Source organism: Myotis brandtii, unplaced genomic scaffold (genome assembly GCF_000412655.1).
Source record: "Myotis brandtii unplaced genomic scaffold, ASM41265v1 scaffold13, whole genome shotgun sequence".
Lineage (NCBI taxonomy): Eukaryota > Metazoa > Chordata > Mammalia > Chiroptera > Vespertilionidae > Myotis > Myotis brandtii.
In genome coordinates, this window is record NW_005354595.1 from 206882 (window position 1) to 223813 (window position 16932).

Genomic DNA, 16932 nt, shown 5'->3' on the forward strand with positions numbered 1-16932 from the left:
CACTTCAAAACCGGATCTGACTGAATGCAATTTTGTGTAAGCAGTAAAGTTAGTATTATCTCCTCCTGATTAATAGAGAATACTAAAAATTAAATAAATAAAGTCATTTATTAAGGAGACTAACAATGAGCCGTGAGGTGAGGAGGAAAAGCAGGAGTTGAGGACACAAGCGTCTAAGGATAACTGTTTCCTTTTTGACAGTTTTTTGAAAAACGCAATTCCTTCTCTACTTTGTGTTGCCTGAGAGCCACTATGGTTTTATAAAATTCTGTAACAGTAATTACATGTAATCACCCACAGATACATTTGTTTGAAGCCTATAAATACTATGTTCGTAATACTAAACTATCTCCCTTGCTTATTTGTAAAAAGAAAAATATATTATATATTTTTATAAAGTTAACACTGAGGGCAGAGGAAAAGGAATGAGAAGCAGTGTATAGTCACAGTTTCTCCGAACACAGTAACCACACCGGGGTCTAGCTCAAGCCACCTGGTCAAGCAGTGTCTGAGGAAGAGTCATAGGAGGCAGAGACGATGAAATTGCTGCTGTTGGAGTGCCCGGCCACTGACTGGGCAGCCTGCTGGCTCAGATTGTTACAGATCAGCACCAGCTGGTTGCTCTGGGCCTCGGACAAGGTGCTGCAACTCTGATACACACTGAAGTTGGTTTTCCTGCCGGGGATGTTGCCCTTCTCACACATGGTCTTCACCATCTTGGCCAGCTTGTTCTTGCCGAGGGCCTGGCAGTTGTACCAATGCAGAGCCGCCAGGTTCACGACTGGCTTGATGGACAAATAGAAAGGGGCATCCTCATAGCGCATGGCTGGAGGCCGCCGCTGGGCATACTCCTTGTAGTCCTGGATGGGGCATGTCTGTGGGGCGTGCTGGGTGGCATACACACGGGAGTCCGTCCCCCCTCTCTTGGTTTTGGCATTCAGGTCGCCGGTGTCTTGACCCATCCACTCTAAGTATTCCAGCCCTGTTTCTGTGACCCGGAGCCGGATATCACCCCACTTCAAGGTAGATCCATGGAAGCCTGTGCAATGCCCAAAAGCCTTTGTGTTGTTGAGCCAGACGAGGTTGAGCAGGCCTTCGGGGTTATAGCGGCTTAGCAGTCCCCTTTTCCGCAGAATGAGCTCATCAGCAAAGGTGAGCTTCATGGACTTGTGTGGCTTATTTCCCTTTCCTTTGCAGCGGAGTTCAATCTGCTTCTGCTTCAGGGCCTCCTGGGAACGCTTGAATTCCTTATCCCTGGTGATACTGTAGCCATACCTGTGCTCTTTTAGGTACCGTTCGAGTCCACACTGGTAATTGGCCAAGCTGTTGGGTTCATATTCGGACCCATCCTTCTGCCTGGCATCTACAAAGAAAGAGGCAAGGTAGGCATCCAGCTCCTTGCAAGGGATGACATAGATCTCTCTTGTTTCCGAAGGGTACTTGGAGATGAGGAACTCGCGGAAATTGCGGAGCGCAGTCTGCGTGCTCCGGATGGTTTTCTCATTCTGCTCTCTGCTGAGCTCAGCTGCTCTTTCATCCTGGTCTGCAACAAATTGGGGAGGGGAGGGATAGAGAGGGTGTTGATGAGTTCAGACAATGCACTTTCTACTCTGAAATAAAGTTTCCTTTTATAATGAAAAGGGAAAGAAGAAATCAATTTCACAGAGGTCACTGATAAATGGTACTTATATACCTGTTGCATTGTAATAGCCAACTGTTATATTCACAAGTGATGTACCAGACAAAAGTATGGACCTCTGCAATCAAAATGAGCATCTTGTATCATTACCACAAAGTTTAGTGCGTGAAGGTTTGTGGAAAGAGTGAGATCAGAGGCTGCCTTTGTTTTAGGAAACATGTGAGACATTTAGGAGAACTTGAATTTGTAAGGTTGATCAGCGAAAGGAAGTTTTTGTAATAACCACATACAACGGTAAAAATAAAATTTCTAATAAAATTTTATTCATAAAACACTCCTTTTTGTGTTACTGTACACATTTATAAATGATCATGTTATTTTAAAATGACAGTCCTAAGGTATAATTGCCAAAATCCTCATTACTTTATAAAATGAAATAAATTAAAATTCACTAAACTAGCAAATTAGACTTTTTATAGGCACATTTTTGAGATCATATTTCTAAAATTCAAATATACAAAGTATATTTTATGCTTCATTGGACTAAACTTTCAGTTATGCTAATTCTATTTGAAGTTGTTTCTATATCGACAGTAAAGATGTGTATAAAAACGTGTCTCTTTCCATCAAAAAGATGGAAGCCACAGGTTACATGTAACCTTTATCATGCTGGCTTCCTTTACTGTTTACATGTAAAGCCAAGGGGGCCAGCACATCTGTTTATTTTGGCTACTTGTTCAAATATCTATCACAGCAGTCTTCAAACTTCAAATAAAGACTTTCTAAGAAATAAACATTCACAGACAACTTTGGGGAATAAAAGATCCAGTTCCTCAACTTTCCCATGGAATCTTTTCTAAAACGTATCTGTCTGAAATGAAGGCTGAGTTTGCACATGTTGCTATCTCAAATCTACCATGGTACATACTCTGGGGTGTACAAGACTTTGCGAGACCAAACACAATTTATAAATTGGTGATTAAATTCATAATGTTTCTTGTTCTCTGTCTTATCCATATCCTAATATAGGTGAAATATACCATGAGAAGCAGGGTAATTGGGCATAAATTGTGTTCTGAATTCAGGACTTTTGAAACAGGCTATTTATAGGCCAGTGAGGTTGATTATTTTAATCCTATGAAATACTGATCCTATTTGTGGTCAATCTCATCTTCATTTTATATAATATTCAATATTTTCTACCTCCTTTATACAAAAATACTCAAATTAAAACTAGCATTGAAAACCTTAGGGTGTCCATTTAAGAATGAGTGAGTGGTATTCAGTTACTCAAAGTTCTTTTCAAGGGTATGCGAATAAAATTTTTTTTAAAAAAAATATATTTTATTGATTTTTTACAGAGAGGAAGGGAGAGGGATAGAGAGTTAGAAACATTGATGAGAGAGAAACATCGATCAGCTGCCTCCTGCACACCCCCTACTGGGGATGTGCCAGCAACCAAGGTACATGCCCTTGACCAGAATCGAACCTGGGACCCTTCAGTCTGCAGGCCAATGCTCTATCCACTGAGCCAAACCGGTTAGGGCCGAATAAAAGAATTTAAGTCTGTTGAACTTAAGCATCATTAGTTGGTATCCTCTAAGTAGAAGGGATGAGTGACCTTGGTTCTTTGAAGGAGTGATCACTTATTTCTTGCTGTACCATCCACAAGAACCTTAATATTTATTAAATCTTACTCTTGGCTTTTCAAAAGGAGAAGCCATCCATAAAATCTAGTATAGGTATCCCCCCTTTTTGAAAGTCTGCATGATGCCACTTCACTTTCTCGAAAGACCTACATTAGGAGCACCTGTTTTTTGCTAATGAAAAGAAATCTGAAGAGGATTTTTACGTTGCAAAAGTAGCATTCAGTGTTGGTTTTGCAATGAGCTGTTACAGAAGCAGCACAAACTCTGAACAGCTAGTCCCACCAAGTTTCTTCCCTGGGAACTATACTCAGCATCTCAGCATCCAGCTGCCACAGCACTGAACTGTGTGAGCATCTGCGCTATGTATCTCAATTGATTTTGTGCATCCTTTAGCAGGATGTGTCCCAAGGTATAAGAAAGGCCAAGAGAGCTTGTAGGGTTGAAATGATGAGCATGAAACTGGGCATAAATTAAGATCTTCAATCATGGTGAACGAAATAAGGACATATAAGTCAATGGTAAGTGTTTATTCACTCTATGCCATTTTGGTTTAAGACAATTTTTATTGGAATGCTCTATGGCAGAACCATGCACAGTGAAATGGGTCTGAAAAAACCCAAGGGTCTGTGACTTGAAGGGGGGCCCCAGGAGGCGCCCCAACACTGGCTCAGGAACTCTTATGGAGACCCTGGGTAAGGTTTTTACAGACCAACTTCCTGTACTTATTTACATAGTCTTCATGACCCATTAATCCAATTATTACCTCCCTTGTTAGGAGATGGGATGGGAAAACATAATTAGAGCAGTATCTTGTCTTCTCACTTAATTTGAGATTTAGGTTAGATTTTTTTTTTTTTAGATTTATGTTAGATTTAAATTAAGATCCATTTGCTTCTATTGCTATAGCACTCAACAGAAAATAAACTCAGCTATCACACTCCTTTTATGATTTTATGAAAGTAATACATCTGAAGCAATAAAAAAACATTTCTCGATGTTTAACTTATTTATTATTTTCATTTAAGAGTATTTTGTCCTCTCGATAGAGAAAACAAATGATATTCAAATTCTCCTTATAAATCACTAAATGATAAATCCATCAGCTTACTAAATAAAAACATATTTTAAATTTGGAAAGTAAAAGAAAAGGTAAAAAGAAATCTGGTGAGTAGATTTACATTTATGAAGCTGCAGCTGGAATGAATATTTAATCCACATGTGTGGGTACCCGCGGTGCCCCCTAGCATTTCAAGAAGACCTGTGGGGTGTAGTCACAGGTAAGTCCCTGATGGTTCTGTAGATTCCATCATAACTAGACGAGAGGACTATTACACATAAAACTAATTTTAAAAAGAACATACACGGCTGTATAATTAGGAATAGAGTTTGTGGCTCTAGATCCTATAGGAATTCAGAAAGAAAAAAGAGAAGTCAAATAGAGCTTGAGCAATGTATTAAAGGATGGGTACCATTTGGTTAATTAGAATAGGAAGGTAGGGCATTCCAGGAAGAAACTGCATGAGCAAAGGGAAAGAAATGGGAAGGAATCTGGCTTATGCTCATGAGGACTGTAAAATCCCTATCCTGGTTTGGGGATGGGAGAAGGGTTGGAGCGGGGAATAAAGCTAGACCAGTAGGATGACCACATGGAGAGTTGTACACAGTCATTATAAATATAACACCAAAGAGAGGAGACTGAATATTTTAAGTGCAAAGAACCTCTAAATGCCATGAAAAAGCTGGTTTTGGGGGGAAAAAATCAATACCCCAATTCTCTATCTTTGACTTTCTTTATTCCCCTTATTCTGTTATTTTCTTCCACATACCTACCGCCATCTGACATACTTTACATGTTTACTTGATAACCTGCTTAGCATATGTCTCTCTTGAGTGGGCTGTGAGCTTCATAGGAGCCAGGACTACACAGCTTTATTCCCAGGGCCTGGAAAAGCACTCGAGAATGTAGCATTCATTAAAAATGTGTCGACTGAATTAACACAGAAGCTGACAGGAAAGTTACTGGGATAACTCTGTGTGTGTAATTACACAATTCACTTTAGACCGTTTGGAAAGGATTAAACAAAAATCAGTGGCATAAAATTAAACTTTGGGACTCACAAGCATGATCTCAGTCACTTTGTTAAGGCTCTTCAGAGAGTTGCCTTGGTCAGGGCAGGTGACGTGGACATCTGTAATAACGGTACAGAATGGCTTATGAGGCCCCTGGAACCTTTTGGCTGGGCTAATTCTCCAGGAAATAAAGACTTATCAGCCATCGCACAAATTGCTCCAAGACAATATCTTTATCTTACTCTTAGGATGAGGAAAGAAAAATAATACTTTAATAAAAGTCCATATTAGAATTAATATATCCATAAAATCAAGGTGTAGCTCCCTCCCCCCAATCCTGACCTCCACTTTAAAAAGAGATTATACTGCCTGGCTGGTGTGGCTCAGTGGTTGAGCACTGACCCATGAACGAGGAGGTCAGGGTTTGATTCTTGGTCGGGGCACATGCTGGGTAGTGGGCTCCATCCTCAGTAGGGGGCCTGCAGGAGGCAGCCGATCAACGATTCTCATCATCATTGATGTGTCTCTCTATCCTTCTCCCTTCCTCTCTCTGAAATCAATAAAAATATTTTTTAAACTATTCAAACAATAAATAAATAAAAAGAGATTATACTGACATTATGGTGTTACCTATTAGGTACTTAACTTCTTCCATACATATATTCATTTGAAAGATGTTTTCTTATGACTCTTTCTAAGTTCAAAGAAAATAATCTTGGTATTAAAAAAAACACAACAACCCTGGTTGGTCATCTCAGGAAATAGGCCAACTTCAACTTTATTTGTCTGGGGTTACAAAAATCATATTTGCCAACATTCTTATTTCATTTTTTAGAACAGCAATAGTTCCTAACCCCTACAATTTATTAAAAAAATAATGAGCTAGATTTACTTTAAAAGTGAAAAACAAATTTATATATAAACCTTATAACTACCATAAAATACATTTAAAAATCAGTGTCTTCTTTCTCCTTTAAACACACAACTCCTTGCACATTCTTATGTTTTCTCCTAAACTTTAAAACACAGGCTAACTTTCTAGGATTTTTAAGGTCGCTAATTGAAGCCAGACTTGCATGCTATTATAGCTATCTGACCAGCAAATTATTTTTATGCTCGATTAATCTTTTCCAACAGTGGGCATAAAACACATTTCCTACATAAACATTCAGGAGCATGAAAATTCAGAACAATAGTACCAGTTAGTGCAGTATGATTCTTGATAGTGCTTTTCACTGAAGCAGAAATCACTTAAATAAACATTAGTCATCTGCTCATTTCTCCTGGTTGTATGTTATGTGACTCTACAGCATCTGGAAAATTTTCTCCTTAATAGAAATTTAGCAATCAAATACAGCACAAAAATTACCAGTAACATTAAACAAACAGAGTATAGGGGAACAACAATAACAACCACCTTTCTCTGCCCTGGCTGGTGTGGCTCAGTTGGTTGGGCTTCATCGTAGGCACCAAAAGGTTGCCGGTTGGATTCCTAGTCAGGGCACATGCCTGGGTTGTGGGTTCGATCCCCGTGTAGGGGATGTGCAGGAGGCAGCCAATTGATGTTTCCCATGCTCTCTCTCTTTAAAAAAAAATCCATTAAAAATAAACCCTTCTCCTCCCCATGCATATTCAGTTATCTCTATCTATGAACTGAATCAGGTCAAGGAGCTGTTAGAAGGTGGAGTAAGATACTGCACGGGTAAAGGAGACTAGACACTGGACCTTGTAGGTCCTCACAAGGAATTAATTTATGGCCTAGGCAGTGATGGCGAACCTATGACACGTGTGTCAGAGGTGACAGGCGAACTCATTTTTTGGTTGATTTTTCTTTGTTAAATGGCATTTAAATATATAAAATAAATATCAAAAATATAAGTCTTTGTTTTACTATGGTTGCAAATATCAAAAAATTTCTATATGTGACACGGCACCAGAGTTAAGTTAGGGTTTTTCAAAATGTTGACACGCCGAGCTCAAAAGGTTCGCCATCACTGGCCTACAGGGTGCAGAAAGGAATCTGCTTTTTTTTAGTTGATTTCAGAGAGAGAAGAGTCTGCATTTTAAAAAAACACACAACTGATTTCAGCCTAGCTGCCCTAGCAGGTTTGGCTCAGTGGATAGAGCGTCGGCCTGAGGACCGAAGGGTCCCAGGTTTGATTCCAGTTAAGGGCACATACCTTGGTTACAGGTTCCTCTCTGACCCGGGCCCTGGTCTGGGCTCATGCAGGAGGCAACCAATTAATGTATTTCTCTCACATCAATATTACTCTCTGTCTTTCCCTCTTTATAAAAATCAATGGGAAAATATCCTCGGGTGAGGATTAAAAAGAAAAGAAAAAAACTGATTTCAGAGAGGAGAGAGCTGCCTCCCGCACATGCCCAGATGGGGGATGGAATCCGAAACCTAGGTATGTGCCCTGACAAGGAATCGAACCCACCACCTTTTTTCGTGTATGGGACAGGACAATGCTCCTACCAACCGAACCACACCTGCCAGGGCAGGAGTTTGCATTTTTAACAAGTTCTCAGATGATTCTAATGTAGGTGTGGTCCAATAATGTCATATCCCTCCCTCCCCCTAGAATGCCTGGAAAATAACTCCAAAGAAGCCTCAGCCCCAGCCGTCTGTTACAGCACTTGCCATCCCAAGGGAACAGCAGATTTTCTGATCTGAAAAAAAATGTTTCCCCTGGCAGGACCGTTGTTTCATAAATAAATAAATAAATAATAAGTGCTTAAGTGATTTCTGCTTCAGTGACAAATACTATAAAAAATCATACTGGGAGAGAGACCAAGATGGTGGCATAGGTAAACACCGCAGACTGCTGCCGCAATAAATAATAAGTGCTTAAGTGATTTCTGCTTCAGTGACAAATACTATAAAAAATCATACTGGACTAAGTATTATTATTTGACAAAATAACGAATGACTTAAACAATTACTTCCCTCGGAGACCCACTGGATTCGTACATTTGTTTTTGCAACTTTTCTGAAATTACTAAATTCAACACTGTTTCCCTAATTGCCAAAAACAGTTTTTCAAATCTAATCTTACTTGGTCCCTTTCAGGGCATTTGACATGGGTAGTACAGCAAATGGTTAATGGCTCTAGCTTTGCCAGGAAGAATGCAGTTCAAATCCCAGCTCTGCTGCTTAGCCAGCTATGTGAATCTGTATGAGTTTTTTAACTTATGCCTCAGTTTCTTCAACTGTAAAATGGGTATATGAAGTAATAATTGTACTCATAAGCATTGTATGAGTATGGCATAAGATGGCATAAGGAAAGCAAATCACTTAGCTCAGCATTGGGCACAAAAAGCATCTAGTTCAACTCTTTAAACATCCCACTGCTTAGAAATATGTTCCAGCTAGGACGGTGTGGCTCAGTGGTTGAGCAATTGCCCATGAACGAGGAGGTCATGGTTCAATTCCTAGTCAGGGCATATGCCCGGGTTGTGGGCTTAATCTCCAGTGTAGGGCGTGCACGAGGCAGCCAATCAATGATTCTCTCCCATCATTGATGTTTCTCTCTCTCCCTCTCCCTTCCTCTCTGAAATAAATTTAAATATATGTAAAGAAATGTGTTTCAACCCAGGAAACCAAAGTCTTTCCACTTCAACTGAGTTCCTCCTCTATTGATGCTTTAATGTGTAGCAAATATATACTAAGTCTTCCAATCTATAGAAGTCATCAATGTTAGGCATATCCTGCCACAGACATATATAAATAGCTGGAGTTAATATCTGTATCTAAAACAACTGTCAGGAGACCTTCCATTCCACATGACCTAGAATCCTTTGATTGGACAAGCTTATTGTGTCACTATAAGAAGAGACATGATGTGACTATATGAATTCAGTACGGGACTAAATAAGGGTAAAATCATGCAATTCCCTCCTCTAAGAATGCTGTGTTTTTTAAATTAAGTTAAGAAAAGGAGGGTTTCTCCTCAATTGCACCCTCTCCTCAAAAAAGAGCTGTAGCATCTCAGGTGGGGCTTAATGAGCCTTGTGGTCAATTCTGCTAGCCAGGGACAGCTGTAGCCTAGCCCACATTTGCACAGTGGTTCTCAACCTTGGCTGCACATTAGAATCACCTGGGAATCTTTTTAAAATCCTGATTTCTGGGCCCCATCCTCCGGAAATTCCGTTTCTTTGTTACTAATGTTGTGGCCCCACCCCATAACAAAGAAACAGAATTTCCGGAGGATGAGGCCCAGAAATCAGGATTTTAAAAAGATTCCCAGGTGATTCTAATGTGCAGCCAAGGTTGAGAACCACTGGAAAAGGAAAGAATTCAAACAGGCTTCACACATAAAGGAGATGCTTCATTCAGTGACAACGAAAAAGACACAAAAAGGCAAAAAGGAGGCCAGATGACAGGAGTGAATAAAAGCTAGATGAAGCTCCTTAAATCTCAAACTTAATTTCAAGTCATAGAAAAGAAATTAAGCATTCCAAAGGCAAAAAGAATAGAACAAGAGAGTAAATATTGTACTCCATTAATCACAATAAGAAGCACTTTCATCTTGGCCAAAATATATTTTAAATCAACTTTCGAATGTGGCTGCATTTTCAGGCTTAGCGGCATGAAACCCACATGACTGTAATTAATGTAATAAATCATGCTGTGGAATTTTCTACACAATCTGACAGAACTCATTGACACACTGCTTATTCGAGACTGTAGAGAGGTTTCTCCCCCACTTTATTATACAGCCAGAGACACTGAATCAAAAGTACTTTCTAGTATGTCTGAAATATCTGCTGCTGATATAATACATAAAATATATAGAGAACTGCTGCCATCAGACTTTGATATACAAAAACATCACATACAATTTTCAAAAAGAAACTTGGTTTTTAATTCTCGCTTTTCTGCTTAGGGCAGTTGTTTAAGATACATGGATTCATTACAGATGTGACATTTACACTTTCCAGTTTCAGTCATGAGGCCATAGAATTACACACATGGCTCACTTTTCAAGTTAATTCTATGATGATTCCATTACTATACAGCACAGGATGCTGTTCAACAGGCATTATTTCACCGGCCTATATGTGTTCTTTCATTGTTTTCCAACATCTAGACCCTTTCAGCAAAATTTTATTGAATAGTAAATCATTTTCAAAAGTAAAAAATTAATTTTAAAGAAGTAAAAATTAGCCCTTGTACAGTTCAGGAATTCAGCAATAACCACATTTCACCTCAGTGAGTTTACATATCTTTAACTATGCTTTGCATAAATATCTTCTAATTTAGAAATGTCTCAAGTTTTAATAAACAGATGGTTGAAGGGTAACTATTCACAAGAGGAAAATATATATTTCCCCTGATAAATAATTTTATTCATTTTATCATAAAGTACATGTTTATTATAAAAATTTTCCCCAAATAAAGGTATAAAGAAGAAAGTAAAACTGCCTAAAAATCCATCATCCATAGATAACCTTTGGCTACATTTTGCTGTATAATTGATTTAAAATTTTATTTTAAAATATGACTCTTTAATCACCACAAGTCTAGTCTATTCCATCTTAACTATACACTTCAGTTTTGGGATTTTTTTTTTCTCTTCAAATTTGCTTTGTCTTATGTCCAAGAGGAAAATTATTGGTAACACAGTAATGCCTGGCTAAGTTACTATTTCTGACATATTCCTTTTGATCATCTAAAATTATAGATTTTAAGACTTGAATAAGAACTTGGCACTGGATTTACTATCTGTTGGTGACACAGAAGTTCCTTTCTTAGCTACTGACAATTCCCTATGTCCACTCTTGCTCCCATTCAAACTGTTCTCCACACAGCAGCCTGAGTTTTCCCAAAGGAAGCAGAGGAAATGAGTTATCCTTTTCTTTCTACAAAGATTCCTATTTGCATAGTTGTTTCAACATTCAACAGAAATATATTCAGCACATCAGCTTGGTAGACACTGTTTTAGGCACATCTGTACAAGTCTCCGCAACTGTTAAACACTTTCATTCTCTCCTTGGGGATTAGACAATAAAAGCAGGTGGAGATTGGGACTAGAAAAGGAAGAATAAAAACTGTAAGTTTTGGCAATGAAGTTTTTGGAGAAATAAAGAAAGTTGAGGGACTTTTAAGCGCTAGGCGGGAGGACGCTGAAACGTGTAAGACAGCGTCACCATAGCAAGTGAGCCAATTGGTTAAGGCATGAACTTGGAAACCAGACTGCCTGGGTCAGAGTCTCAGCTCTCCCACGCTCTCACTGTGCGATCTCCAGCAAGGTCAACCATTTGAGCTATAGTTCTGTACCTGTAAAATGGAGTTAATTATAGTCCTAACTTCATAGAGTTGTGGGAACTCAGTTCCATAAGTAATTAAGTGAAATAAGAAGCACTCTGCAAATATTGACTATTTTACTGCTGTTTGGCATGAAGCAATCAAAGAGCGCTAGCAGCATAGGACCTTGCCTGCTGAAGAGGAGTTTGGAAGTAAAATAATCATCAGCCTTTGTTAGCAGTTCATCAGTATGTCAGTCAGAACTGAGCATCTGAGAAGCACTTTTCATGAGATTGCCAAAATTCTACAGCTTCCATGACAGAACAAACCCAAGCACAGTACATGAATTTAAGAGATGAAATGCTCTACCACAACAGCAATAGCTATAACAAACTTTCCATAAGAAACCATTTCTTCCCTTAAATTAAATTCGATGTACACAACTGCACATCTTAATTAGCGAGGATCAAAATGTGAAGGCATCTTTTACTGAAAACGCATAGTATGGTAAAAAACACAAAGGAATTCTTAATCAACTTGAAACAAAAGATGTATGACACATAAAGCAAAGAAAAACTGATAACATAAAAATGGAAATGCACAAAACTCTAATAAATTACCTCCTTCTTTTCTCAGTTAGGCTATTAATATTCATTAAATTCCACCCACGAAGAAGTAGCCTAATGGATAGAAGGATGTTGACTTCAGTGGGTAATAAACCATATTTTTTAAAAGTTCACACCAAAATAAAAATTAAAGTATCTTTCTATATAGATTAGCTTTGTATTACTCATTTATAAGTATAGGCAAGACAGGAAAATCAGGCTCTTTTCTTAACAATAAGATGGCTGCTTTCCATTATACAGAATAATAATTTAGCAGCAGTAATTATAACTGTACAAAGGTGCAGAAGAAACCAACCCCAGGTTTCTGCCCTGTGTTCTTAAGTGTGAACCAACAATTAGACTAGGCATCAGGAGAAAACTGGCAACTTTAAAGAGAAGGATAAAGATAAAGGAACAGGAAAACCGAGGAAAAGACAGTTCAAGGACAAAAGATATATATTTTTTTAATTCTCAAAGATTTGAGGGATTATTTAATACATATAATCCTTTTAAAGCAGCGGTTCTCAACCTTCCTAATGCCGCGACCCTTTAATACAGTTCCTCATGTTGTGGTGACCCCCAATTTCATTGTTACAAATTGAACATAATTAAAGCATAGTGATCAATCACAAAAACAATATGTAATTATATATGTGTTTTCCGATGGTCTTAGGCGACCCCTGTGAAAGGGTCGTTCGACCCCCAAAGGGGTCACGACCCACAGGTTGAGAACCGATGTTTTAAAGGAACAAGTAGTAAAGGAAAACTTTTTTAAAAATCACATTATAGGCAAATAATTTTTAGCAATTTAAAGATTCAAAGTTTTTTTAAACAATTTTTTTTATTGCTTTTTAGAGAGGGAGGAAGAGAGAGGGAGAAAGAGAAACATCGATGTGAGAGCAGAGCATTGATCGGCTGCCTCCTGCAGGCCCCAGACTGGGGATAAAGTTTCAAAGTTTTCTTTCCACATATCCATTCTTGGGAAATTATTTGATGGACTCCAGCAAAATGAGGAATAAATAGAGGGATACATAAAGTCTTGGGAACAGTGGATACAACCCAGAGGAAACCTTAGGGTGGGAGAGTTACCTCAGGCTTACATTAAATCAATTAGTCCAAACTGAAGCAGGAAGACTTAAGACCCCAAATGGTAATTTGGGGAGGACCACTCTGCTATTCTGTCAATAAATGCCACCAAAAATTTTTGGAAAACATACACAAAAACACTAAAAAAGAACAGTAGCATGTTTCATTGATTGTAAGGTGCACTTCTTCACATTTTAACATCTTTGAAATTTGCCTCAAAATCCTTGGGGATTATAGTTTAATTGGTCAATTGCTTTTTTTTCCCCTTTGTGGAACATAAAAATAATAGTACGTCTTACAATCGATGACATTTCAGATGCAATGAAATACAGTAACAGTAATAATAATGCCGGGACATACTTATTGAGGACTCCGCACCAGAAATTGCTCTAAAGCCCTTTACATGGATTAAGTCATTTATCCCTAGAGGCTGTGAAATTCATCAGAATGGAAAGAAATTCCATCTTAGAACTCTAAAAGCTATGAACAATATTTACACTGTTTAAGTAATATAAATGTTTTCAGCTTTTAATGTTCAGAGTCAACCTAAGGATAAAGTAAGAAAAGACAGTTATAGCCACAAAAGAGAATGAAAATAATGACGATTGTGTGAAGACAAGATGATAAGAAAAAGGGAGGGAAGAACAGTAGAAGGAAGGATAGGAACCCTGATATCTTCACCCTGGGGTTGAGAAAGCATATTTATTTCCCCTTTCATTATTTTCAAATTTTCTGTTTCTATTAGTTGCTTGTATATTTTAATAGCATAAAAATCAAATATTGGAAGGGTAATAAAAATGAGTTAAATCTTCATAATTTGTAACAAGGACTGTAGTTATTTTTGAAATTGATAAATCAAGAAAAAATCAAGAAACAGAATTTGTTTCAATTCTTCCACAATTTACTTAGAATTGTGGGAGAATTGAATAGAAAGGCTCAAAAGAGGTTTCCTCTGAAGAGTGGAATTATGAGATGATGAGACTGAGGTGAGACTATTATTGCTCAGCAATATTATTTTATTGATTGCCACATACATGTATTACCTTGATAAAAATAAAGAAAATTGAAAAAAGGCAGTAAATATTATTGTTGTCTAAAAAAAAGCTACCCTATAGTTGTAAGGCAGCACTGAAGAATCAGGCTGATGTGTGTATAACTCAAGTCCATAAACCAACTAAGGTACATCAATCACTAAATCAGGTTTGTTTGATTGTAAATCTGGTCACTGTTCTCACCTAAAATAAAGCTTAAAATCATCTTGTGGCCATAGAAGCATCATTTATCATTTTGCTACGTTACATAAATACTTCTTCTGGGTCTAACACACTCTTGGGAACACATGCCATTAGTTACATAAATGAGATCTGGACTGAAAGAGGTTATTGCTGGGCCTGAAATACAGCAGGTCACCTGTATTCTGCCCATCTCTGCCGAGACCCAGGATGGTCATGCAGCTCCGTCTGTGAGAAGAGAAACAGGGATGTGGGACACGGAGGCTAAGACCTCAGCGCTTTGACACCGACCTATCTGCCCTGAGTCAGACATTATTTCATCTTTTCAGACCACAGGGAATGAAGGCCAAGGCTAGAAAATCAAAGTCAATGCCTCTTCAATTCTGAACGGCTTCCTGACTTCCTAGCAGTCTCAGTCAAACCCAATTTCACTGAAGGGAAATTACATTCTGAGGTTCATAGCTATTTGTTAGTCTGCTGTATTTAGGTACATTTTTCATATTTGGAAATCTCAATTGTTTTTAGGTGAATTTCTAAACATGTATAAATAACAGAGCTTTTACTTCATTTGTGTAATAGAAAAATGCCTTTATTTTAAAGAAATAAACAGTTAATCGGGAAGACTTTCTTGTGAAATATTAAAATAAGTGACACTAAGAAAGGATGTGCAAGCATTGGAGGAAAAGCTGATGAAACCGATAATTTCTCAGAAAAGTATGCAATTGTACAACAGAGAGCAATTAGCTTGATTTTCTATTTTGCCCTAAAGAAAACTAGCAAACACCTTATTTTTAATTCTTAAAGATAGGTCACTAGTTGTTTGCAAAAACAAGCAATATTATAATTTTAATATAACGAGGCTCCTGTTATTTTTAGCTGAGTAGAAAGTTGTTTCAAATAAATTATGATGTAGAATGGGTTGCCTGTAGCCTCTGCATATTTAATTTTCAGCTAAGACAGACTTGCCTTTCATTTATCATACTGGCTTAATTATTTATTTAACCACTTTCAGTCATTTATCACCCTTGAAACAGCCTTAATAAATGTATTATCTAAAGGCAACCAATTTAGTCTCACAGTCGTTCACAGTTGAATAGCATCTTGGTTCCGTTTTTTTGATGCTGTTGTTTTAATCAGGGATGTTTTGAAAGGGTAAGTGTTAGGACCTCTCTATCCCATTAGAGTAGGCAGTATGAAAACAGGAACACTGTTTTTGCCCTTACATTGCTTTACTCCGATAGCCAACTTGAGCTTGGCAATTTCCAGTCTTCCAATCGATATTTGTTGAATGACTGAGTGGTCATGACATGCTTCAGCACTCTTAACACTGTTTTGTCCTACACACGGAGGGAGAACTGTGACTTCATTGTAGATATCTGTGTCCTGAAGACCTTTCAGTGTTGCCTACAACAGTGATGTGCTTTTTGACAGAGAATACAAGGTGGCAACAGAGATCCCACGAGGTCAAATACTCAGAGGTCATCCAGGTCTGTACTCTCTAACTTCTGAATCAACCTGTCTCCTCCTCTTCAGTGCCTCTATTGTCGCCTCAATTGAGCACTTACTGCCATCTCCCATTTATTTATTTGTTTGTTTATTTAATTTTTGTTCATCCTCACTTGAGGATATTTTTCCAATGATATTTAGGGAGAGTGGGAGAGGGAAAGACGGAGAGAAACATCAATGTGAGAGAAACACATGGATTGGTTGCCTCCTGCACAAGCCCTGACCAGGGCCCAGGCTGGGGAGGAGCCTGCAACCAAGGTATGTGCCCTTGACGGAAATCGAACCTGGAACCCTTTGGTCCACAGGCCGATGCTCTATCCACTGAGCCAAACCAGCTAGGGCATCTCCCATCTAGATTACAGTAATACCCTATAAAATTGCTCTTGTGTCCCAGTCTCTACTTTCCCACTGCTCTCAGAGTGATCTTCTAAGATAACGAACTGTGACCCTTAGCTCCCTCTGGGGCATTTGTGACATCACACACATAGCCTCTGTGAAAGGCTGTGCGTGTGATGTCACAAATGCCCCCAGCCTGACTTTCCAGCCACTCTCCTAACTCCTTTGAAATCTACTCAAAGCCTCGCTTCCCTAAGTAGTCTGCACATGTTCATGCCAATGTCTTTGCTCATGTTTTCCATCTACCTGAAGTACCATTCCCTGTGTCCCATAACACTGAGTCAACTGCTCCTCAGAGAGAGAAATCTAGCTATACAGAATTAAAATGGCTATAAACAAGAACCTCTTAATAATAATCCTAAATGTAAATGGATTAAATGCTCTAATCAAAAGGTGTAGGGTAGCTGAATGGATACAAAAACATGACCCAACTATAAGCTGTCTACAAGAGACCCACCTCAAAACAAAAGACACACACAAGATGAGAGTGAAGGGATGG

The 16932-nt window shown here is 38.4% G+C and overlaps 1 protein-coding gene across 3 annotated transcripts in view; it reads right to left on the reverse strand.

Moving 5' to 3' along the window:
* Positions 1-16932, reverse strand: part of KIAA1958 (KIAA1958 ortholog) — a 69137-nt gene that overhangs the window by 28557 nt on the left and 23648 nt on the right. The window contains exon 3 of one of the 3 annotated variants that reach the window (XM_014534381.1): positions 1460-1543. The exons of 1 other annotated variant lie outside the window; for it this stretch is intronic. In XM_014534381.1, coding sequence (XP_014389867.1) covers positions 1460-1543 — 84 coding nt within the window. Of the gene's footprint in view, positions 1-18; positions 1544-16932 lie in introns of those variants that run through there. One more of the 3 variants, XM_005859743.2, reaches the window with a different exon arrangement.